The 27511-nt window shown below is 33.6% G+C and overlaps 2 protein-coding genes across 5 annotated transcripts in view; both read left to right on the forward strand.

Annotated features, from left to right (window-relative positions):
* On the forward strand, nt 1-25931 carry LOC111050766 (dynein regulatory complex protein 9). Of its 4 annotated transcripts, none has more exons than XM_039440865.1 (6): nt 10-1029; nt 2295-2541; nt 3194-3400; nt 9540-9671; nt 21484-21591; nt 24708-25931. In XM_039440865.1, the coding sequence occupies exons 1-6, from the start codon at nt 926-928 to the stop codon at nt 24846-24848; spliced, it is 939 nt and encodes a 312-aa protein (XP_039296799.1). In that variant the 5' UTR covers nt 10-925; the 3' UTR covers nt 24849-25931. The 4 variants fall into 4 exon arrangements, with proteins under 4 accessions (XP_039296800.1, XP_039296801.1, XP_039296799.1 ...); XM_039440868.1 differs by having other exon boundaries at nt 11-1022; nt 3194-3406; nt 24708-25502; XM_039440866.1 differs by lacking the exon at nt 21484-21591 and having other exon boundaries at nt 1-1029; nt 3194-3406; nt 24708-25519.
* The window catches only part of LOC111060672 (gastrula zinc finger protein XlCGF17.1-like), a 458016-nt gene that overhangs the window by 414183 nt on the left and 16322 nt on the right, over nt 1-27511 (forward strand). The window lies entirely within an intron of this gene.

Below are 27511 nucleotides of genomic sequence, written 5' to 3' on the forward strand. Positions count from 1 at the left end.
CCCACCAAATTTGAACGTTTTTGGTCCGGATTTTTAGTTCTGCGAGTGAGTGAGTCATTCAGTCAGTCAGTGAGTGAGTGCCATTTCGATTTTTTATATATAGATTCAAGTATCCCCACACAGGATAGTCTTTGTTAGACTTTGTTTGTCATAGTTTTTGGAAGTGATGAGAAAGCATCACAGTAAGTAATCAGTGTCATTTCTACATAAGCATATAGATTTCAGCTAAAATTATGATCAGATTCCCATATATATTATAGACCTATTCTAGAGTGTAGCCTATAGCCTAAGTATATGTCAAAAACCATAATTTGTATTACATATTCAAACCATTGAGGGCGATTACAATACATAGCTTTCGGATTGGAGCAATCATTCGCCAACAAATCATACACACCTACCACTTACCTCACAATAGAGGCTGTTAAATTCATGTTCTGTATTATTTCATTGACAAATATTCATAATTATTATAAACTGCATGCAAGAATGTTCATATTCGATGAGTAGGCTATGATTATATAAGTTCATGTTCAAATATTGTTCATTTCTGTCAGAGTATTTCTCTCTAAGTAGGTAATTATAAATTGTTTCTATAGGATTGTTAACATGGCGCTTCGACGAAGTAGGCCTACCTACCTATGTTTGTTAGAGCAGAAGTTGCCAAGGAAACATTCCATGCAACATTCGCCCGATGTCATATTTCCTGTACAATATTGATAAAACAGTCACGGAATCGATTCAGACTGTTTGAAACTCAATTAGGTACGGTACATTTTATTATTGAAACTGTTTTTCGTTTAAAACTAGTTTACGGTACCGTACCTTACCGGTATGTGATAAATGATTTGTTTACTTGCTATTTATTGTGATTGGCTTTCAGCGCATATATTATCAGGCGAATCGAATAAATTGATGATTGAACATGTTTCCAACTTTAACAGTGTTTGAAAAAACCGTCATCAACACACATCTGCAAAATTGCTCAAGTCAGATGAAACTATTGAGCTGCATCTCTGCCGGTAACAAGTAGGCTACGTTGAATTATTTCAAATGATTATCTCATTTTTTACATTACCGTATCTATCGCTAAGTTAAAGATTGCATTTGAAAAAATCCATATATATATAGCACATAGCAGAAGACACTTTAAAGTTTGTAATATAAATTAAAACAGGAGACACGATATAAATATATTGAAAACACTTAAAAACTTACATCAGAAATGCGGGAAATTTTCGGAGACTGTGTCTCCTTTCCCAACCGAGAAGACAACCGGTTGTACACAACCGTTGGATTCAAAACTGCAGTCTTCTCGGTTGAGGAAGGAGACACAGTCTCCGAAAATTTCCCCCATTAATTAAAAAAATATATATATATATATATATATATATATATATATATATATATATATATATATATATATATATATATATATTGTATATTGTAATAATTCAACGTATATATATATATATATATATATATATATAATATATATATATATTGACGAATTGTTGTTTGTGACAATTTGTCAATGACGACTTGTCATTTGTGACAAGTCACTCAGTATATTGTCTATTCCATGTACAGAACTATTGTTCTAGCCTCAGTAGCCACTCATCTAGGGTGCCAAGTTGACATGTCATTAGTGACAATTACAACTTGTCAGTGACGTTTTGTGATTTGTGTTAAATGACTGAGTCTGTTGTCCATACCATGTACAGAACAATTGTACTCAGAATTATTGTACTAAGCTACTCAGTAGCCACCTATCTAGGGTGACAAGTTGACTTGTCATCAGTGACAAGTCGTAAGGACTCTTGTCCATCTCATCTGGACCGATTTCATTCTCTTAGTAGGCCACTGAGCATATAATATTGATGCTATAGTGAGGTCCACGTTATAATGACAGTATTTGTTCAACTTTGATTTTGCTATCCTTGTCTATCATTCGACAAAGCCGGTGGTACTATCCTTTTCTAGGTCCACAACGATGCCAATTATGTTTTTGACAGTGTAGAAATATAATTAATTAAGCAGAGAATCCGCATCGTTATTCTCCTATCTTTATCCACTGTCATTATGACGTGGACCTCACTTTAGTCTTAGGCTACTTTGAGGAATTTCATTGTAGAAACCGTCTGTAGACAAAGTTAGTGAGTATTACGGTAATAATTGATGCATAGATTACAATATTTGTAAATCAATCAATTGGTATCGTTAGTAATAGGGAGTAGGTGAACAGAATCATAATGCATTTTACTAACCAATAAATCATGATTATAATTTTTCAGAATTTGTATAGAGAAGACCTTGGAACGAATTTTAGATGAATTGAACGAAACGGATTGTGGTGGAGAATGTTTGAAAACGATGGTTGATGAACTAGGTAGTAAGAATAGGGACCAATGTGAAGCACTAAAAGTGTCTATTGAACAGTTGAAGGAAGCAGCGATCACTCTTCAAAGAGAAATCAGTGATATTTCAGCAGAAAGTGGGATTAAGATAAAGAGAATGGACGTGGAAGCTTCAACATTGAAGGTATTGCATGTAGCGCGAATCTCATTAGAGAGGAATAGGAACGTTTGGTTAGTAAATACCTACTCGTATAAACAGTACCAATGAACGATTAACTTGCAATTTTTTTTCAATCGTCCAGAGTATTAATCTCGGAAATTTCAATCGATAGAATAATCTATTACATATTAACTAGGTAATGTATTTTTATATTCTGACTATGATAATGTGCCAAAGCAAAATAATCTCTATCCTGAACAATACTTTAACGAAGAAAAGATTCAGATGTAAATGAATAATCAATTCCATTATTAATTTCTTCTTATGAAACAATGCTTTGACAATCTGTTTCAATTTCGAATATAATTTTGAGTTGGATTTGGGCCTATTTGATTTCTTCAAATCAAAAATGAATTGAAGATACTGTTCTAAATGTTTCAATTTCAGAAATGAATTTGATATTGGTAATCCATGTTCCTTTCTTATCATTAAAAATTTTTCAGCATTACAACTGTTCCAAAAGATGTTAAGGTGTAATATTTCAGTTATTGGAATTCCTCACAAAAAGATTTTAATTATTGTAAGATGTAGAGCAAAAGTTGCACACAATACTAGTCAACTGAGCTAGCTTTTCTTGAAGCATTGTGATTGAAATTGAATTACTCTTTGATTACAGGATGATCTTGAAAATGCTAGCTTTCAGCAGGAAGTCGAAATAAAATATACTGAGAAATGGGAGGCCGCTAGAGCTGAGCAAAACCTGACTATAGCTAGCATTGAAGAAGCAAGACTGACAAAAATGTTGAGAGTGCTACAATATCGTATTGACTTCGAAGAGCGAGTACACACTGAAATAACGATGTACTTGGAGCAAACAACACTGGTAAAAGTTAGATTTCTCTGAATATTCTCTTAGAGTTAAACTTTCTTATATTGACACTTTTCCACACATTCGAGAGCACAAGATTTCCTATTCTTCCACAGTTGATAATCAAAGTATATTTCTTTGAATACCGTACCAATAACAAATATTCATATACTTTCAACGATATTGTACACTTCGTAGATTCTTAGATGAGCACGTACTATGTTGAAATCTCTGGTCTAGAATGCGGAATTCTAATTGAGGAATGAAAAGAGTACTTGTTTCTGTGATACGGACCCGTTTCTATCTCTCAATCACGATGTACTCGCCAGTACAGGAGTAGGCCAAATTTGCCAGCCATTATAAGAAACAAGTATAACATTGCCACTTTGTAAATATTTATCATTCTCTAGAGTTGAATCTGGCGATTCTCATCCGGGTCTGGATCGTCATCACTCATTGCAAACGATATAAGTAACAGTTCAATAATGTGACGTTGAATAATTATTCTGGACCTTTGGTTATTTTCCAAGATAAGGTTTGTTTGTGGATCACACTCTCTGATTGACGTTCCAAGGACGAATAGATTTGCGGTGTCCTAACCGGATTCCTAACCGTCCTGTCACTTGCAGTCTGTGTTCTCTCATAAATCTGTAAAATACAGAAAAAATCCATGTAAATGAAAATTTTAAAATATAATACATGATCCGAGAATAGGAATAATGTTTAAGTTGAAATATAAAACTTCTGGATGAAATAAACTTTTAGTAGAAATATAAAAATTGAAAGATTCTATTCTAAAGCTAATTTTTTATAAGGAGTTTCTGGGAGAACTCATCATTATTAATACCCTCAAGTACTGGCGCGGGATGTTTTCAGATCCCCACACAGATAAATTATGTGTTTGTGACTTGCGAGGAACTTTCTGGACTGTTGTGATTTTCAGTACCTACAGGTTAGCTCATTAGCCATCCGTCAAAACAGTTTTTGCGAGTTTGCACTGATTGCACTTTGTTCAATAGACTGTTGAAAGTGTCTGGGGTGCCGCTAGATCACCACGTGAGTAGAAGATTAGTGTTCTTCGTTTATGCATTAAGCTATTCATTTTCAGTTATTACTGGAATTAATCATTAATTTTATCACATATTTTATATTGTTTTTAAAATTTTCAAAATGAATTTAGATAAGTTGAATAAAGCCAGAACCAGGCAATTATCAATTAGAAGGTATGACTAATTATGAAAACATTCTATTGTTGTATTGTTGAGCCAGAAACAGATACTGATGATATTATTATGAATAACTATGATTATAATAGTGATATATAATATAAGATATAATTGTGATATTATTTTTAAAACCATAATGATATAATAATGATAACATGTAAATTCCAGGTGGTGATCAAAGTGTATTTTGATCAGAAACAGAAAATAACAATATTGTAACATAACATAGTCGAAATTCCAGTAAATATAGGAGAATAAAATACACAATAATACATCGAAAAAATACAAGGGATATTCTATTTAATTTTAATTGTTTTCAATTTTTATTACTGTGTTGCATATACATACTTTTTGACCAATGATCTGAAACTTGAATTTTTAAAACACTTATGAAGTGGAAAATTATTTCTCCCACATCCCTTACCATACCAGGGCCTTGACATCAGAGTATAGTACAGTCAAATGGTCTTTTTTCAGGAGACAGCCCCGAAAGAATTTCTCTCAACGGCTCTATATGTATTTTGGGGCGCTGAATACGAATCTGAAATTTGCTGACACGCCAGAGGGCGGCTTCACCCCCAAACCCCCCAAAATTCTGACTATTTTCAATTTCTCTATTCAATCTCGAAAACCTTCAGTTTCTAAAAAAAAATCATTCTTGACAAAATTAAAGAGAATAAAATTCCTAATAAATTGAGTGGTCGAGCAGGACTCTACCATTTTTGGTTCTGGAGCTACGAATTTTCAAAAAAGGGGTATTTTTTAAGGGTTTTCCAAAATAATGCAAACCCACCATTTTCACCCTATACAACTTGAATCTTTCTCTAGTAATGATGGAAAAACACACATCACATGAAATAACAATTAATTCTGGATAGGGTTCCTTAGGAATTTTCAAATTTAGTAGAGGGGGGAGGGGAATACACCCAAAAATAGGAAATCAAATCATTAAGTCAAAATACAAATTTCCAATATAATACCTTTCCAAGGCCTTCCTAACGAAAAAAAACATATTTCGGCTGGAATTATCTGAAGAGGGTTATTTTTTATGAGAATCACCAGTTAGCAGGCCCCATTTTATATATAGGCTGACTTGGCTATTGCCCAGAGCGCAAGATATTTGGGGGCGCCAAATATTTGGGGTCCCAAATTCCAAAATATCTTTTATTTGCTTATTTGTTATATTCCACTGTAGAGAAAATTTATATTTGGAAAATACTACTCTGTAGCCGCAAAAGTTATTCTGTTTCGGTTAGCTACTGATTGAATATTGACGTATTTATTCAGTATAAATGTTTGTTGAAATAGAATATAATTATATGAGAGAAAGAGCGACGAAAAGAGCACACTTCATTGCAAGGAAAGTAAACAAACAGTAGACTAACAGGAATTTTTATGCTCTCCGCTGCTGACTCATTGTCTAGACGTCTAGACCTAGACTATCTACCCTTCCCCACCCGCGCTCCGTGCAACCACCGGCAAGAAATCGTCAAATCAATCAGTCGACAGCTAAATCGCGAACGGGCTTGTTCATTACCGTAGGAGTAGTTCAGTCTCGTATTTTATGTGTCAAAACGCGGTTTGTGAGTTGAATCGTGGATTGGTGGTTTGTGTTTTGATAATGTTTGTGTTCATTGTCATTCATCAGATTTATTTTATATTCACAAAATAATAATTATATAACAATGAATAAAAAGTTGAGTGGTGCGGAATTTAAGAAGAGAGCTGCGAAAAGACTAAGTGATGAAAAGGAACTGTTGGAAAAAGTACCAAAAATCGATTGCTTTTTTTAAAACCCTTCGTCTTGTTCATCCAGTGAGACCGGCGCTCTTCCGCTTTCCCCTGTAACGTCTTCCAACAGTGACAGTATAGGTAATGAACAATCAGAAATTGCAAACTTGTCCTTGTGTAATGAATTTTTACTGGAAGGCCCTGCATCTTGGAAAACTTGTGACCCTCTGGTTATTGAAACCATTATTGAAAAAACACCCAAACAAAACATAAATGCAGATTTTTCAAAGTCTGAGCGGATTTATTCTGGACTGAAACCCATAGAATAAGAGTTTATCTAGTAGGAGTTTGTGAGAAACCGTGTCAAAAGCTTTCGACAAATCGAATAACTTAGCCTGAGTGAAGCACTCATTCTCTAAGAAGTCCAAGCAATCCCTATAGAGATCCTCAGCAGCTCTAATTGTGTTTCTCCCCACTCTGTACCCAAACTGAAAGTTACTAAAAAGACCATTAATCTCAAAGTAGTTTACTATTTGCATATTCAAAACACTCTCAAGAACTTTGGACACAGTGGTGGTTATATTTATCGGCCTGAAGTTATTTAAGTCGGATTTGCAGCCTTTTTTATAGACACAGGTAAGACTTTACTCAATTTTAAAGTATGTGGAAAAACACCATCAATAATTGAACTATTCACTAAATTGATCAAAGGATCTTTAATATAATCACAACCCATTTCAGCATTTTTGGACTTATATCATATACATATGTGCTATTGCTGGCTTTCATTTTCCCAAGAACACGAATAACATCATCTTTTCCAATCAATTCAAATTCAAACTTAGAAGAGGGTTTACAGTAACCAGAATTTAAAAAATCAATTGGACTACTTGTTGAATTCCTACTTTCAATCTCAGCAACAACTTTACTGATATTTTTTATGAAGAATTCATTGAACTGGTCTGAACTTAATGGACTATTGTTTTTCACCAACAATGATTTACTAGACTGTTTTTTAATTACATCCCAGATTGCCTTGCTTTTGTTGTTTGATTCAGAAATTATCTTGTCATTCTTATTTCTTCTGATAGTCACTAGTTTGTCCCTAAACTCTTTTTTGTTTCTCTTATATTGTATTTGTATGTCATTATTACCAGTAGCAAGGTAAGCGCTGTACAACAGATCACAGGTGTTCTTTATAGCGAGCAGTTCTAGATTGTAAACCTTACTGGGTATGGGAGCAGTTGATTTAATTTCAAGTATTTTCAATGGAAAAGCTGTATTTACTATTTTTTTCAATGTATCTAGAAAGAATGACGTTTTCAATTCTAAATTATTTTCTACATACAAACTAGTCCAATTCATTTCAAATAAAATATTTTGGAAAACTGAAATGTTATTATCGTTTATGTGCCGTATTGTCTTCGTTTCATTAATATTTCCTTTCGTCTGTTTAGTGGAGAGAGTATTCCTGATAACCAGACCCCAATGGTCAGAAAACCATGTTCTCACAACTTCACATGTAAATGAATTCTCAGGAATCGTAGTTACAATGTTATCAATACACGTCCCTCCATTTAATGCACTGGGCCTAGTTATACTATTGAAATCGACCCTGAGACCAAATGAAACTAGAAGCTCTTTCAACCCTTTAATATTATTATCATCACTCATGAAATCATAATTGAAGTCTGCACATAAAATAAGTCTGTCAGTGTATTTGAAGGCACTTTCCAATACCCCACTCAGTCTTTCCAAGAATATTTCTAAATTATTGTTGTCAGTGTTTGATCTGTACAGGGATAAGACTATAATATTTGTTTCCAATAACTGCACAGCTGTCACTTCCAATACCATTTCTACTGATAACTTGTTTATACTTTCAATTTTTTTTTGTACTTTAGACCATTCCTTACATTTATATGAGACACCCACCATGCTTCCTGTTACCCCTACAGTAGTCATTACCAACAACATACCCATCAATGCCAAAGAATTCCACCTCACTAGGCTCCAGCCAAGTCTCAACAATACAGGCAACATCGACATTGAGTTTTCCAAGATAATACTCTACCGAGTCCAACTTGTTCCTGATGCATTGGACATTCCAGTGAAAGACTGTCATTTCTTTCTTTTCATAACTATTGTTTTTATCTGAGGAGAATCTAGAATCAATAAAATTATCTACTATATCTACATAATCTAAACATGGATCTCTATGTTTTTTGTTGCCTCTAAAAAATATTGAGGTCTTGTGCTTACTGGTATTTCCATGCTTGGAGATGGAAGCCCAGCCACATCAAACATGGTTGTGAGATATTGAGCCGGTCTCGTACTTTTCACCCAACCTGTATAGTACCGTCCAGAAAAATTCTTTCGGGGATGTTTCCTGAAAAACGAACATATGACTGGACTAGTAAGTTTCTTCTGTCTGATGATGACCACACCAGGTCGAAACGATCATCACTACTAATAGTAACTGGACTTTTTACTTCATAAGTGGTTTTAGAACTCAAACTTTCATTATAAATCATTATAATTTCTCCCCTAAAAACTAAAAAATTCAAAAATTTCTCTCCAAAATTGATCAGAGATTCAAAAATAAGAAATAAATATTCATAATTCTACTATACTCATTTACCACTTATCATGAAACTATTCAAAACTGTCCAACGTTTGAAATAACCAAGCTTCCTTGTGAAAATTTTTCAAAAAATGTTATTAAAAATTGATGGGGTCTACCGCACCCCCACGCCAGGCCTAGTTGTGTCACAAAAAACCGCGCCAGAACAATAATTTACATTGGTATAGCTGTAGAAGCTCATGATGAAATTGTAAAATTTTGGCTTGAAAAATGATCAATCCAAGCATGAATTCGAAGTTTCTTTGTGTTTCTGATCTTCAATAAAAAAAACTGAGATTCGAAGTATATAATTCGTATTCGATTTGTTAGTTACTTGCCAATTTGTTACAGAAAATATTTATCCATTTCCATAAGATGACCAAATAATGTAATTTTTTATTATTTTAAAAAGTGTTATAATTTGAGTACGCGACTCTTGGATCGCTGAGTCACGATAAATTCCTCTAGTATCATATTCAATATTAATCTATGTTTTGTGAGAAAAAATCTTATAAAAAACTATTCCACTAAGCTGTCGTAGACTTTTATCAAAAACAGTGTTTATATTTTATAGAAATTTGAAGAGGACTTGAAAGCATGGATGCAAAAGTATGATGAGCAAATGAATCTCTATGACAGGGAGTTGTTGGATATAAAGGAGAAGCGAGGAATACAATTGGAAAAGCTGAACAGTCTCACAAAAAAGGTTTGTTTCAAATCAGTTTCTGCTTTTTGTTTCTTGATCCAGAATAATTTATACATGGATTTTCATTGTTGTATAGTAGTATAAAGGCGAAGAAGATCCTCTGATTCTTGGTAAGTGATTTTTACATTGAACTCATTCATATGAATGAATCGTGAAAATTTATCGCAACAAGAATCAATCTATAGAGTAGGCCTAATATCAGAATGATTAAAACTATAAAGTGAAACAGGCATCAATGGTTGAATTGTTATTCAGTTATTTATATGATTGGCTTTTTGATTTGAATTGAATAAGTGATCCACGCTCTTGATGCAGAACGGAGTTAACATGAAAATCCAACATGAGTGAACACATCACATCACTTCTTATATTTCATCTATATACTAGCTGGCCCGGTGAACTTCGTACCGCCAAATGGTTGATTCATCTCATGACAAACTTTAGCTTGATGCACACCTCAAAATCTATAACCCATACTAACAGTCCTCAAATCCAGACCATCCTATTATTTTTTATTGACCAAATAATCAGTTCAGCATACTCTTCCATGTGCGAGTGCGATAAAATCATAACTGACAAATTAATTGATCACGCATATCATTAATCGACGTGTAGTTTAAGCTATGCTACCTTTTTGCTTATTTCACATGTGCTCCCTCGTCCACTCCTTTCACTTACTCAAAACATGCAGGGGATTTTAAACGATTATAGAAAAATCGAATGCATTACCGGTACCTTGAAAAATAGCTGGAAAATTAATTGCTTCACAAACTTTTTAAATAATTAGTGAGTGACGATGAACACTGATGTCGGAATTATAATTGGAGAATCGAGGGTTTCGATAGAAATCAATGGTACAAAACTGATGACTTTTATCAGTAATAACTTCAAATACTAACTTTTATTAAAAACTTGCAGGTAACTTATGCTCCGCGAGGGTCCAAATAAAAACTTGACCAACTGAAATATTGAAGAATTGAAAATAGGCCTATTACCATTCTCGGTGAATCAAATATTGAAAAAGATCGATTAATAACAAGTTGATTAAGTAACTGAATATATGTGACTAATAACTAAAATATGTAATAACTGTAACTAATATAAATTAATGTAACTGAATGAGTAATATTTAAATAATTAACTGGCTTCGGGGGATTTTAAAGGATTTCATTTCAATAGATAGTTATCCACCTATTCAATTATTCTATCAATGCAATTATTCGAAACAAAGCAATGTCTTTAAGGCCGAACTTCTGGATGGTTACACACAAAACAGTCATTTTATTTTTAGTCTGGGCGTTTAAAATAAAAATACATGAGTGGTTATGGAGCAGCACACACTCTTGTCTACTATCTATCGACGGCTGTTGGATGACGCAATGATTAAAACAGCTGATTTTTATTTCCATGTGTGGCCAGCTCAAAAATCTTCTCCCATAAGGATTACATGTAAATTTTGAAGGGCTGTAGGGAAGAGCCCTGAAGTCGGATTATAAATTTCATAGGCCATAAACCTGGTCCTGAACATAACAAACACAACTAGAAAGAAATCATCAAATTCGGTGTACACATAAAAAAGTTATCGAACGTCAAAATTTGAGGCTCGATTTTTTTTTCATATAGATTCTGCATTCATAAACTGATGCACCAATGTGTGTATAGGGTATTCCTATTGCTTTCTCTCTTGAATAAATCAGTCTTTCTCAATTTGAATAGGCTGATAGTAAAATTATTATTGTACCTGTTGAGGCCATTTGAAATGTATTCATTCGCTCATTGACTGCCAGATGGCAGGAGAAGTTCTATAATTTTATAATATCCATTACTTATCAATTTATCATTCGAGGCATTGGATAGTTTGCCAGTCAGTGTTGATTTAGCTTTCATACAGCTATGTACTCACTCTCGAGGTTTTAAGATTCAGGAAATTCGTCCTCAATCTGCCTAAATATTCGTGTCATTTATTTAATATTATAGGATATTTGGCCTATACATTTATTTGTGTACATAAATATTGTATTTTTGTTCTACATGAAAAGTTATTCACGTTTCATATTAGTGAATGCCAGAACTCAGTTTTTAGTTTTGTTTTTATCAATAGTTGAGTCATAGTGTTTAGTGGGTATATATATATACTAGCAAGAACCCGTGCTTCGCAAGGATCTTTATATAATTATTAGAGATATAGTTAACGACTGCAAGAGATAGGACTGTGGAACAGAATAGTGGTAAAACTATGATAGCGCCAGAAGTATCTCAAACACAATAGTAGGTACTACATGAACTTTTTGAAAAAATGTTAAAACAACAGAACTGGATCCTTATCATTCTACCTTCATTTAGAGAGGCTTTTTTTTGAGCCGAACGGAAATCTATTTATAAAAAATGAATGTCTGTTTGTGTGTTTGTTTGTATGTTTGTTTGTTCCCTGTAGACTTGAAAACTACTTGACATAACGGCATGAAACTTCGGGAATATGTTGTGTGAATATTGGGGATGATAGTAGGGGGGCTAATAATAATTATTTATTAATTCATTTTACAGACATATGTTTTCGAAATTTTCGGTCGAGCGGCTACTTATCATGATTCAAGATCATATTGTGATAATATGATTTAACATCTAAAGTTACCAGCTGTAATAAACATGTACTGGTATTAAAACGGTAGTTTGGAGTTGAAGTGTAGTTGATTGGTACCAGCTGTTGATAATGGTTCCTTAGAAGACCTATACAAATAATTATCACTCCCCTATTATTGAGAAACTGGAAAATGTTGAAAAAAATTATTCAACTAATGAAAGAGAGTGTATATATATATTGTATAGTATATATGTATAGTATTCATATTGCATTCATTAGTTACTGGAAAATGAAAGAATAATTTACAATTTTTTGAATTTAGCTTAGCTTATATTCATCCTAAAATGGTGCATAATCAAAAAGGTTCATATATAGGACCTTACTTTTTTGTTCAGCTTGCCAAAATACCCCTCATTTCAATATTAAAATTTTCGACTGACTGTACAGTGAGTCAATCATTCTATCAAGGCTTGAATAATTTTGAAATTTTTATTGAATAAAAATGGTAGAGAATAATTATCATGTAGATATCAACACCTTTATCTAAAGACATATCAACTGCATGCGTTTTCATATTGCCGATACAGCATTGATAAAACTGTAGACGTTTATTTAGCAGTCTCAAAAAACTGTTCTAGCTGAAAAATTAATAATACATGCCAGGTGTAGGCTTATACATTGCATCAGGAAAACGAAGTTCAAAACTATGGTTTTCCTAAACATATGTTTTTGAGATAATTTCTTTGATGCAGCTGTTTCACATTCACCATTATAAATTATACAGAGTTTGTGAAAATAAAAATATTTATTGATTACCAAAACAATACTATTATTATATTAATGATAATAATTAATTATTGAAACAATACTTTTATTATATCAATAATAATATTATTGAACATAATTATTTATCAACTATCAGAACAATATTATTGTGGTTGAGTGGAATCAGGTAGAAAGCTATAATAGAACAGATGTTCCTTTTTTGAATTTCTATCATATTATTTTGTTATTTCCAATGATTACAACATAATATGTTAGAATATCACATGTCAATAAATAAATTATCTCATTTCCATATGGCACTCACCTTACCATGTTCATAACCTTACTTAATAGGATCCTTTTTCATCCTTTGAAACCCTTAAAGGCAAAATATCTCAAAATCCGTTCTTAGTGCGCGTCTAGCATGTTTGAGAAATATTTGTGCAAAGTTTCAAGTCTGTAGGACAATTAGTTTGAGCTGTAGTGTGATTTTACATCAAAATTTTCGAAAAATGCCCTCTCCTGGACCCCCCTGTGCTCCTGATCGAAATTTTTCTGCATAGATCTAATTTTTTTTGTAGCTGAACAAAAAAGTTCCTCATGACTTTGCTGTGCAATGAGCGGTTAAAAAGTACAAAATTTTGGGGGGCCCCAGCTCCCTCAGGGGGGCAAATTTCTGAAAATCCTTTCTTAGTGGATGTTTTCAGGCTACCATAAACAATCGTGCAAAATTTCAAGTTTTTAGGCTCAGTAGTTTGGGCTGTGGTGTGATTTCGGTCTGTCGGGGCTTAGTCTTTTATAAGTATAGAGATATATATCCAGACAGTAAACTTCATCTCAGAACGGGAAATCTAATAGAATTTATAAGGATTAAGTTATAACCATTTTGTTAATAACTTTGGTGTAAACCCAGCTTAAAGATGATGATAATAATAATAATATAATAATAATAATAATAATAATATATTTATTACCATTTGGTTAACAATAAACATTGGTCATTGTCACAAGTGTACAAAATAATACAGAATAATTAACAATACAAAAGTCTACACAGCTAAAACACAATAACATCTAAAATTTACTTATTAAACAAGATTACAAACTAAGTTTACGCAGCCAAAATCATACACAATAGTAACAGATTTACATAGACTGTGAAATTTTATAAAATTCAGGAACCTTGTAAAGTCTACCTCTTATTAGGCCTTTCCTAACTCTATCTTTATATTGGGTGGCATCTAGGTCTCTTACCAATGACGGAAGGGCATTATAAAATCTGAGAGATTGGGCCCTGAAACTTCTCAATGATGCACTGGAACTTAAGTAGACTTGGAATGCGCGTGTACACTTGCGTCAGGTGATAAATTTTCATAACGGCAAGGAAAGTTGTGTGAGTGCGCCACACCAGATTTTTACTCTAATATTGGCGTATGAAGGAGGCTCCTTTTTCCTTTTATACTAGTAGTTCTGTGAACAGTGGACTCTCGCACAGTATTCTCATCCACAAGTACCTGATTGAAACAGATTATAAACCTTATGGAAATACAGCAAAAGACTGGCTTCTCCACACATCTGTGTGATCACTTGTCAGCTAATTTATGATGAATAATTATTCTATAATCTTATTTTTACTTTAATATTGGCTAATGAAGGAGGCTCCTTCTCCCTTTTATATTATCCTTTAAATGCAAAATTTCCAAAAACCTTGTATATACGTCGACGCACAATTTAAAAAGGATCATACCTGTCAAATTTCATGAAAATCTATTACCGCGTTTCGCCGTGAATGCGCAACATATTAACATTTAAACATTTAGAGAAATGCCAAACCATCGACTTGAATCTTAGACCTCACTTCGCTCGATCAATTATCCTTGAGATGCAAAATTTCCAAAAACCTTGTATATACGTCGACGCGCAATTCAAAAAGGAACATACCTGTCAAATTTTATGAAAATCTATTACCGCATTTCGCCGTAAATGTGCAACATATAAATATATAAAGATATAAATATTAAGAGAAATGCTAAACCGTCAACTTGAATCTTATACCTCACTTCGTTCGGTCAATAACTGATAATTCTGAATAAAAGAAATTGGAGATTAAAGGAATGTTTATCATCTAAATATTGTACTACCGTACTGAAATAGTTGTTGATTTATTGGTTGATTAATTTTTATGAATTTATCGAGCCACTTCACCAGCTTGCTCTGTCCGTCCAGTATAGCTCGCTTGAGCTAGCCTTGATAATTTCAGCTAGATCATTGACATTGAATATAGTTTCAATGGGTATATAGCAATAATTGAGTGTTTTGAATGCAACATTCTGGAATTCTCCCTGCTTGATGTTCTTATCAAAGTGGCTACGTTGTTATGTAGCCTCCATCACTAGGTTGAGCTTGATTGGTCCATGTGTTTGAAACTCCTGGCCTATGACATCAACAATCTCCAACTGCAAGCTGTTCAGCAGAGAGTGGAAGTCCTTTGCTGAAGATTTGATGAGGAGATGTTGTTGTGGAACAGTGACTGAAGGTTGTTATTGAATGCCTCTTCTAAGGTACAAACTCTCCTGATGATCATCTGGTAGCTTCATTCATCTGTAACATACTAGCAGATTATTAATAATGATAGAACACAATGACTAGAATCTAGAGTGATAGGTCCCCCCATATCTAGAGTAACGTGTCCCCATGTTCATCTTAATCTGAAGCAATATGTCCCCTTATCTAGAGTGGAAGCATCTCACTTGAGCGATAAGTCCCCATGAACATCTTGGTCTAGAGTGGTAGGTCCCCATGAACATCTTAGAGCAATATGTCTCCATGGACATCTTGATCTGAAGTGAGAGGCCCCTCATGAACATCTTGATCTAGAGTGATAGGTCCCTCATGGACACATTGATCTAGTCCCCCTAATCTAAAGTGACACAGGTCTCCATGACCATCTTAATACAGAGTGATAGACCCCATGGGCATCTTGATCTAGAGTGATATTCATGCTATTCACTCTAAATGCTTGAAACCAATAATATTTCATCCATCAACTAATATCCTAAATCTAGGTTAAACTCAGAAACAAACAATGACTTGAATCGGAATTTCAAATTTAGGTTAGGTATGTTGAAGTTGATAGTAACTTCAACATACCTAACCCAACCAAAATGTATCAAACTTCTGGAAATATACTCTATACCCAATCGTTCAGAAGAAACATGGGAAAGTTCTACAAAAAATATAAGCTTAATATTAGAACAACATGATAAACACTTGTACTTACTTTGCTTCTCACTGTGATGAACTCCAACTGATGGCTTGAATTTAACTTCTTCAAGAAACTGTGCAAAACTACACTGTTTGCATTTGATATATAGTGACACAGGTCTCCATGACCATCTTAATATAGAGTGGTAGACCCCGTTGGCATCTTGATCTAGAGTGAGACCTTGGACTTTGACCTTGTCCCAGGATTGGTAAAATCTCACTACTCACTCGCTACGCTCGCTCACTTGCGTCTTAACTGTCTACATCTACTGTATAAGTCGTGCGTTGAAGACCCTGATTATAAAACTGTTGTATAAACTACTATTTTATGATTATCAATATCTCATTTTATTGGGCTCTCTCAATTTTGTTGATTCAACAATGGAAACAAGTTTGTATATAAATATATACCTTTCAAACTGAATGAACACATTTTATTAGAATACATTTTTGGCTTTTTTCTTATGAAATATGTGAAGTGACTGATGATTGTACTATCAGGAAAATCAGATTCCGACCTGGTAAGGCAAAGCGTGTTCTTGTATATTAAGTAATCTCAGAAGACGCCATGACCATTATAGTGGTCTTACCAACCGCACAGAATAATTAGCTCAAATATGCTGATCGAGCTGCCCAGGAAATTGCTGTGGCTATTATAGTGGCCCATCCGACCTGAGAGAACAATCCTCATAACGCTATTCCCATCACAGATGTGGTTCAATATTGAGTTAATCATTAGTTCATAAATTGACAATTTTTGCACTTTGCAAGTAATGGTGTTTTTATCCTTGTCTATCATTCGACAAAGCAGAAAGCGCTATCCTTCTCTAGCTCCGCAACATTGCCACATCGTTTTTAATCAGTGTGGAAATATAATTAATTAACAAAATATTTACTCTCAAATTTTATGAAAATTGATTATAATCATTGAAAAATATATTTTCTTGATGAATAAAATATAATTGATTATTTCAAACAAGAATGATTTATCTTATATTTTCATAGATATTTTTCCTCTTTTCATTCATTTTAGCACACTCCACCATGAAGCCTGTCCTTTGAATAAACTTATTCAATGGAAATTTGTATTTTGATTGTATTGTTTTGTACCGTACTTTGATTTTTATTATGTTCATGCTTAATAAAGTTATTTATTGATTGATTAATAATATTACATTGGATATATATCAGTATTTGTATATATAGAAGGCAGTGGCAAGGTAGAGAATCGGCAACGCTGTTCTTCTATCTTTCTCCACTGCCATGTATAATGTGAACCTCACTACAGGAAAGTTTGTAGGCTACTAGTAATTTGAGGTCATCTTGATAAATCTCATGGGTGATTATATGATACAGGCTATTATTGTTTTGCGGATATCCGAAGCATACTATTTATTGATGAGTGAGAGCTTTTACAAGTTTGTTTTGACAACCTTAATATGCGTATAGCCTTACCTATTCGTATATATGAAGTGGAAGAGGCGTTCGAGGCTACATTTTTGGTGACGATTCGATGGTGCTCAGGTGGATGGTAGGAGCCTGGCAGTGGAAGAATCACTGTCAATTTCTTCACTACTATCCGATTCACTACTATCCGAGTGCTGTGCTTGCTGCACAGCTTGTTGACTTGGTCGTGGGGAAGCAGGAGTGGACAGAGCAGGACCAACACGGGGTGGGTTGACTGAATAGGGAACTGCTGAAGGGGGAGTGGATGAACGTGAGAATGAGGAGACTGATTCACTGATATCCGATTGCTGGGCTTGCTGCACAGCTCCTCGAGTTGGTCGAATGCACAGCTCGTCGGTCGAGTTGAGTTGGTCGTGGAGAAGCAGGAGTGGACAGAGCAGGACAAACACAGGGTGGGTTAACTGAATAGCGAACTGTTGGAGGGGGAGTGGATGAACGTGTTATTACTCACGTTGTTATTACTCATCTGCAAATAAATACAGTACCGTAAATAAATATTGCCCATCAAGTTTGATGAAGGACCTTGTTGAAAACAAAAGAAAAAAAACTCGATTGCAAAGCTTCCCCAAATGCATAGAGCGACACTACAAAACTATCAGTAACTTCTGCCAAAGTTTCACACCTTGTTGATAAATCTTGCTCAGTGAAAATACGAGGAAGGAGGAGCCCCATTTTTAGTTATGTGTATTCAATAGTATTTCTTTTATAGTATGATTTAGTGAAATTTCAATGGGTGTCTGGAAATACCCGTTTATGAGAGAGTTAGTTGCTGAATAATAATTGATAAAATACTAAGAATTGATTATAATAATAATTAAAAATACAGTCTCAACCAGTAACTTCTTTACAATATCACACTTCATACAGTCTCAACCAGTACCTTCTTTTCAATATTGTAATAGCACCTTCGAAACAATAATTGAAATATCACCTGAAATTATCATTACTATTATTATTATGAAAATTATTGTAAAGAAGGTGATATTTCCATTGTGATGAAGGTGCTATTACAATATTGAAAAGAAGGTACTGGTTGAGACTGATGTATGAAGTGTGTGATATCTTATATTGAATCATCTTTGTAGTGAACGGTTCATCTGTAACAAGACTGTCAGATAAAAGTCGAATCTTCATAAATAAGACAAAAAACACAGAATACCATAGAAACTCATAATAATAAGAAGTCAGGAAGGATATGGGAACTGAAATTTCTATGTACAGCCTGAAGTGAAGAAACATGATGGTGAAGAAACACATTTAGGTGTCAATCACTTTCAAGGAGAGTTAGTGAATGAAGTATCAGTTTCCAGTTTTCATTGTCTGGAACAATCATCTGTTACACTTCGCATGATAGAATAGTAGCCTGATAGCTTAAATACTCGTATGTTAGATTAGTATGAAAATAATTTGAACATAAACTGCACTGACCAAGAGCAAAGCGCCGCTTGCTTTGAATCCACTTCTTGTACATCAGCACAGATGTAGTCAAAATCTTAGGTTCTTTCCAATGATCTAAAAGTTATAAACGAGGAGGAAAACATTGAGGCCGGTTTCCGAGCTCGGGATTCAGCTAAGTCCTAGACTTTAAACAGCTGGAGTCAGAAAATTGACTTTCCAAAACGGGGCGTAGTCGCAGCTTTTATAACAATAGTCGTAGTTTTTATTTTCTCATTTCTATAATTGGAAACGTTTCTCCTTGACGAAATTAGACATTCCTCAATAATTCAAAATAGCTGAAACTTTACACTATTTTTTCTTTATTTTATTTTGCGTTCAATTTTCTAGTTTTTCGAAATTTAAATCAAACGTGACTATGACAATGACTGGGACTACGCCCCGTTTTGGAAAGCCAATTTTCTGACTCCAGCTGTTTAAAGTCTACGACTTAGCTAAATCCCGGGCTCGGAAACCGGCCCTTAATTGAACAATAGTTTGATGAAAACATGTTGAAATTATTCAAATACCTTAATTCAAGAATAACTGTTTATTTTCCCTGGTCCTAGTGCTCAATCTGGTGCTAGAAGACAAAATTGATAATGAAAATGTTTATATTAATACCAACTTGGATGATTAGTACTAGTACTAAATTTTTTTTAGTAGATTATTCAATTATTGTACTGGCAGGAATTGGTTGGATAACTCATAATAATGCTCACTCGCCTCACCTTTATCTTTATAGGTCAGTTTTATAGGGAACTTCCAGTAGGTATTTATGATAAAGGAGAGTTTTCTTGATTTTCTTCTGTTAGGTCATCTTGCTCTAGTTTCTCCTCTTGCTCTGGCTGTTTTTTCTTGCACTGCCTGCTCTTCCAACATCATCACTTCTTTGTCCACTAGTTTCTCAATCACCGAAATCAATAGTTCTCTCAGGAGATCAACTAATTCGTCCTGATTCCTTTCATCAACGTATAATCTGAATGTCTCGATATCCATCTTGAGCGCTAGAAAACAACATTAAGTTTCATATTAATATATATATTTTTTCAAATTTCAACAGAGAAAATATAACAGATGACATAAAAAATCTTGATTCATGATAATACCAGCAAACCATTATATTAGATATTTCTAATGTCAAGGAGGAATCAGTAGTTTAAGATATCTCATATTAAGGATCTGATTTCACGATGACAACCAATAGAAGTATAATGGGAGAGTATTTAATCAATCACAAGATAAACAATAGAATGGTTGCAACTTCGTTTTCATAGCAACAGCTGATGGAAATTGAATGAGAGAAAATCACTAGCTGACGATATGTGTTCATTCAGACAAATATTTAAGAAACATAGCCTTCTCACTGCTATCTCACTAAGATGAACTTTTATCAAGATAATTGGATCAAAATAAAGGTAGCGCTAGAAAGTCGATAAAACGATATTCTAGTGACAAAAAAGAGAACACAAAAGAACGATATTGAGCCTGAAATTCGAAATGAACATTAATTTCACTCCTATTGGTAAAATATTAGCTGAAGGATAAGTTGTGGAAATTCAAACAATCTACCTCCAACATGTCAGCAAAAATGTTCTTATGGTTCAAAAATAGTTTCTTGAAACTATTTTCCCCTATTCCCGAATTATTCTAACAATAAGATAGCCTTAATCAGCACCAGGTATTAATAATATTAATGAAAATTCTCTCAAAAGAATATCTGGATACATTGCCACACCTCTCGAAATTATAAAGTGTTTTGAGAAGGGGCTTTCATAGCTCTGCATGAGTCAGGGGATGTAAAAAATAGTCTACAAATAATATTATCGTCCGATAAGCTTACGGTACTTGGATGATAGTGGTTTCTCTGAGATCATTGAGAAAATTTTCAAAGGAGATGATTGAGCGATACTTGAAGATGATAAAATAATTTCAAAAAAAATCAAGTCCAGTCTAAAGGACTCGATTGAAAGGATGATCTCATAGATGATCAAAATAAGAGTATAACAGGATCAATAATAATTATTGCTGACAAGGAGAATGGTACATGATTACTAGTATACTATAGGATATAACTTGAAAAATGAATGGGAGAAGACAAGTTTGTGAACAATCTGTATTGTGAAATATTATTCATTGTTGTCTATTAAGCATAATAGCAGTGCGGTGCTAGTCTTCAATGGTCCTTCCTCCTTCCGTGAGTGAAGCCAGTTGAAAATATGAATCTGCGATAAACTAGCCTGATAAAATGTCGATTGTCACTTCAACCCCCATTGAATCATTTCAATTTTTTTCCAACAGTTTCACGATCACGCAAGGAAAATAAAAGAGTATAAGCATGAGAAGGAAGAGCGTATAAGAGAGAGTGCCTTGAAAGAACATCTCAACAAAACAACTACAAAAATCCAGGTATTTATCTATAATTTCTTCAGATTTGAGTGAGAATATCATGTTGGGACTAAGAGTATCATTGTTGGAAATATCATGTTTAGAAAGGGAATCGTTATCCCTGATGTGTAGAGAACCAGCAATGGAAGTCATCTTTTTTCATATCTTGTTAATTTCATTGATGACTGATGGCTTTGAGGTTGTAGATTTTTGCTACAATAGTCTCCTCTTGATTTAATCAATAGATTCAATCAATTGAATAATCAAGAATACTAATGAATCAAGATTTCAGATTCGATTGATTGAGAATGAAACATTGAAGTATTGGCATTCTTAACTACGCTGGTGGATGGTATGTTTGACTAGCAAAATGTAATCTTTTTTATCCGTCATTATCATTCCATTAATTTCCAAGCACCAATGGGTTGTCATCTTCATCTTATCTTATTAATGAACAAGATAATATTATTGTGCTTATTCATGTACAGAACATGACATACAAGTTTGAGGCATCATCAGATCTAAACTGCCGAACTGATTAATTAGAAAATTTACATGAGGATTGTGGTGGTGTTACCAAGGATTGTAATATGTTCATCCTTATTCTCATCAATCAATCTATTACAATTCCAATCATTATAACTAATCAATCCAATTTGTGATACGAAGTTCAAGAATTTTTCTCAACGATTCTACATGTATTTTGCGGCGCTGAATTCGAATCTGAAATTAGCTGACACGTCAGAGGGCGGCTTCACCCCCAAAACCTCCAAAATTTCGGACTATTCTCAATTTTCCCATTTTATCTCGTAAACCTTGAGTTTCTCAAGAACAATTATTCTTGATAAAATTAAAGAGAATAAAATTTCTAATAAACTGAACGGTCGCGCAGGATTCTACCACTATTGGTTCCGGAGCTACGAGTCTTCAAAAAAGGGTTTTTTAAGGGGTTTCCAAATTATGCAAACCTACCACTTCTACCCTATACAACTTGAATATTTTTCTAGTATAGATAGAAAACCACACATGACGTGAAAGAACAATTCATTATGAACAGGATTCCTTAGGAATTTTCGAATTTAGTAGCGGGGGAAGGGGGATACACCCAAAAATAGAAAATCATATCCTACAGCCAAAATACAAATTTTGCATTATAATACCTTTTCAAGGCCTTCCTGATAAAAAAATACATATTTCGGCTGAAATCATCTCACGAGGCTTATTTTCTATGAGAATCACCCGTTAGAAACATTTAATTTCAGTATTTCTCAGTGCGGGGGGTACGTCATAAGGATATGTCAAGGATCAAAACTTTTAACACTTATAACTTTTGACAGAATGATCAGATCTCCTCGTACTACAGCTCATTCTTCTCATCTCGTCAAGGCGGTTGAAAATCATGTATAATAACTAAAATTTGATGAGAGAATAAAAAATTCCTCATATAGTGTATTTTAGCCCCTATTTGAATACACAGAAAAATGGCCAATTTCTATATTCAAAACTGTGTATCTCGGTAACCCGGGATTATAAAAAATGGTACTTTTTCTTAATTCAAAGAATAGAATCTCCTTTTCCATGTGAGGTAGATGAATTTTGTAAAAATATTATCGTGAGGTAAGATACGTTTGATTCAAAAAATCAAGAAATTTGCAATATTTTCCTTATTTTCACAGTCTCGAAAGTTTTTCGATAATAAACAGTCATGCAAGATGGGTTCAAGGCAACGTAGCTTATAGATCATGTAATTCTCTTTCATTTGAGACCAATCGCTAGTTTCTATCATGTATCTCACTCGTTTTAGAGACTCTTCAATAACAGTGAAATCGCATAAAAAATGAGAAAATGAAAATATCCATTTTTTTAATTAGCTGTAACTTTTGAACGGTATTAAAATCAGAAAAATTATTTAAGAGCGGAAAGAGGAGAAAATTTTCTACAACCTTGACTACTTTTTCGATTTTTTATCTGAAGTGTTTCATAAGATACGTTAATTTCCATTTGATACGTTAATCATTCCCACAGTCTCGATTTCCACATTTCGACAGTTTTTCGATGTAAAAAGTCATGCAAGATGGATTTGAGGCAACATAGCTTATAGAGCATGTAATTCTCTTCCATTTGAGACCAATCGCAAGTTTCTATCATTCATCTTAGTTGTTTAAGAGACTCTTAAATAACAGTTAAATCATAGAAAAAATGAGAAAAATAATTATTTTTTTCAATTGATTGTAACTTTTGAACGGTGTTGGAATTGGAAAAACGATTTATGGAAGCGAAAAGAGGAGAGAATTCTCTACAACCTTGATTTCTCTTTGGATTTTTTAACTGGAGTGTTTCACAAGATACACAACTTTGATTATGCGAGAGATTTGTGATATGTTAATCATTCTCACAGTCTCACATATTCAAAGTTGCATATCCTGTGAAACACTTCAGATAAGAAATCCAAAAAGAAGTGAAGGTTGTAGAGAATTTCCTCCACTTTTCGCTCCCATAAATCATTTTTCTAATTCCAACACGCAACACCGTTCAAAAGTTAAAGCAGCCAATTGAAAATTTGATCATTTTTATTTTCTCATTTTTTTTCTATGATTTAACTGTCATTAAATTCGAAACTTCCTAAGAAATCCTGTTCAGAATTAATTATTGTTTCTCCACGTGATGTGTGGCTATTTATCTATACTAGAGAAATATCCAAGTTGTATAGGGTAGAAGTGGTAGGTTTGCATAATTTTGAAAACTCCTTAAAAAATACCTTATTTTTGAAAATTCGAAGCTCCAAAACCAAGAATGGTAAAATCCTGCGCAACCACTCAATTTATTGAAAATTTTATCATCTTTTGATTTCTTGGAGAATGATTTTTCTCCAAAAACTCAAAGTTTTCGAGATTAAATGAAAAAATTACATAAAGTTCGAAATTTTAGGGGTTTTGGGGGTGAAGCCGCCCTCTGGCATGTCAGCAAATTTCAGATTCGAATTCAGCGCCCCAAATTACATATATAGTACCATCGAGAAAAACTCTTTCAGGGCTGTTTCCTGAAAAACGACCAATTGACTGGACTAATAGTGCATTTCTGTACAATGAATTATCTACTCATAGTTATTAATTTTGTTTATTCGTTATATTTTACAGGCTTGGTGGAGAGGTGTGATGGTAAGGAGGCATTTGGGACCCTATAAGAAAAAAGGAAAAGTTAAGGAAAGGCCAAAGTTCAAAGGGAAAAGTATTGACAAAGCTGATACTGAGACAAAAGGAAAAGCACAAAGAAAGTAACATTTTGAAACCAACCGGATTGAAACAAGAGCATTAGATAGATGAGTCTTCGACTACCGTTGTAGCTCAGCCAAGCAGCTCTTGAAATATCCATACTTCAAATATTGTATTACAAGACTTAGCCTTAGCCTTAGACTTAGTTTGTTATAATGTGGATCATTTTGAGTTTAAGCCACTAGCTGATTGAATTCAGTTTAAACTTTGACTGTGCAAATGGCCCTCAATCTGATGATTTGAATAAATATTGTCAAATAAAATGTAAGAAATATGTCTTTTTACAAAATCCTGGTCAAATAAATAATACATAGACTATATAATTGTTTAGTGAGTGTTCCATACTCAAACTAAAAACGCTTAAAAACAAAGTCAATTTATCAAATAAATCCCCCGACCCTCTCTGCTGGGAGGTATTCCATACGCCCCAGACCTCAGACCGGTGTCCCTTATTTGGTCAGTAAACATTTGGCAACCCTGGAGGCACTCCCAACATCTTCACTTAGAAAAAGCTCTAAAAATGATGTAACCAATAGCTATTATGCTGGAAATGAATTAATGAATAATACATCAAATGAATATATAACATTTTATTAATAATAAATCGTATTAAAACCAATCATCACTCCATATCTTACTACCTATTTACTGAGCAAACATTGAATATGATGAATGAATATAAAATGTGGTCTACATGTCTAACAATAAAATAAAAAATATGAACAACCATTTATAATATTGGAAATTAACAATATTTCAATGTTTATCTAGAAGTTATATAGGATATGAGATTCAATACAAACTGACAGCATTTTGCTTCCCATTCAATTAAGGCTGTGCAAATAAACTTTCCACTGCTGATAGTTTTCAAAGTTGTTTGATTTGTATATCATCAAGCTATCAAAATGAAAACGTTTTCTTAGGCAACATTTTTTCCGATCATTACTTTTTGAGATATGAGCGCCTAAAGTCAAAACTTTTGGGACAGAACATTTCAAATTCGGTAAGAGATAAATCCATGAGATTTAGAGGATGAATTATTCATGGCATTGTTGATTGAATAAAACACAAATTTTCTGAAAATATCAATTTTGGAGAAAGTTATTCAATTTACCAAAAATAACTCAACTAAAAGTTATTAAAGAATTTTTCCTCTAAAGCTGCGTTTACACCAAAGTTATTAACAAAATGTTAATAACCTAATCCTTATAGATTCTATTAGATTGAACATAACTTATCATAAGCATAATGAACATATGTGTTTGTCAAGTTCCATTCAATCTATAAGGATAACAAAATGTTAATAACTTAATCCTTATAGATTCTATTAGATTGAACATAACTTATCATGCACATGATGAACATATGTGTATGGGAATATAATAATTCATGTAAAACTATATTTTGTATTATTTCTATTGTAATGTCAAAATTATTTATGTGTTTGAACAACTATGGTGGCAGCACTGTCATGGTGACTAAAACGCAGTCGGTATGTAAAATTGTTTTCTTTGTGAGTTTCCCTCGTCAACTCTTTATTCTTTAAAAGTAAAAATAAAACTTTATCAGGTTATGGGCCCAGATAATGGCTAAAAATGTAAAAACAAGTAAAAAGTTAAATCTTAAAACAAGTGATTATTGGTTTATCTCTTAAAATAATAGTAAAAGGTAAACTCAAAATGGCGCCGATGGATGGGGAGAACTATGTGCATAAGCTGAAGGATGCAGATTCATTCACTATGTGGGAATTTGAAATTAAAATATTACTTAAAGCTAAAGATCTGATGGATGTGGTAGATGGAACTGAAACTTCAGAACAACAGGGTGAAAGTGCTGATAAGATTAAGATTTTCAAAATCAAAGATGCAAAAGCTCAACATTACATCTCGATGATGCTGGACAATAATGTAAAAATACATATTATAAATAAATAAATAAATAAAATAAAAATAAATACTATTTTTTTCCATTCACTTGGATCCTCATTCCTCAAGAAACAGACTTCATTCTGTTGCATGTTGAATGATACAGTATCAAAGTGGTTTGTATCGTGTTTGCTGCCAGCGCTATCTAGCGTCACATTCTATAACTACATTAAGCTTTTCTCTACTCGATTTTCCGTTGGTGCCACTTTGATCATGTCTTTTCATCAATTTTGGGGATCAGTTTTGCAAATTTGACCATCTATAAACTCTCTTTGATGCGTGAAGAACTGGCAAAATGAATTTCGATGCAGTTGTCATTGGATTTGTCACTGATAACTGACTTTATAAGTGCTGCCTCTCGCCAGAGTTTTGTGGGAATGTCTGTATAACTTCACATTTCAATTTATAATTGCTGAGATACAACTGATAATGAATAATAAAGATTTTTTGGAGAATCATCGTGATTAAGGACCCCTCGGGGTACTATCAAGATGATTCATTGATTCTCAAAATATTTGGGTTTTTGGGATGCCATCTAGGTGTCACCCGGACCACAGCTACGTGGTCATTTTGGCCATAGGCGTGAACGTGGGGGTCGCAGAAAACCACCAGCCCTAAAAACTACCACAACCCAAAAAAATGAGACAAACTAGGTATTTTCCCGATCCAGTTTGTCGATTAACGCACATGAAGAGAGATCTTTCACAATGTGGTTAACTATAAAGTGGTAGGCTACCATTAGTG

The sequence above is a fragment of the Nilaparvata lugens genome, chromosome 14 (assembly GCF_014356525.2).
Source record: "Nilaparvata lugens isolate BPH chromosome 14, ASM1435652v1, whole genome shotgun sequence".
Lineage (NCBI taxonomy): Eukaryota > Metazoa > Arthropoda > Insecta > Hemiptera > Delphacidae > Nilaparvata > Nilaparvata lugens.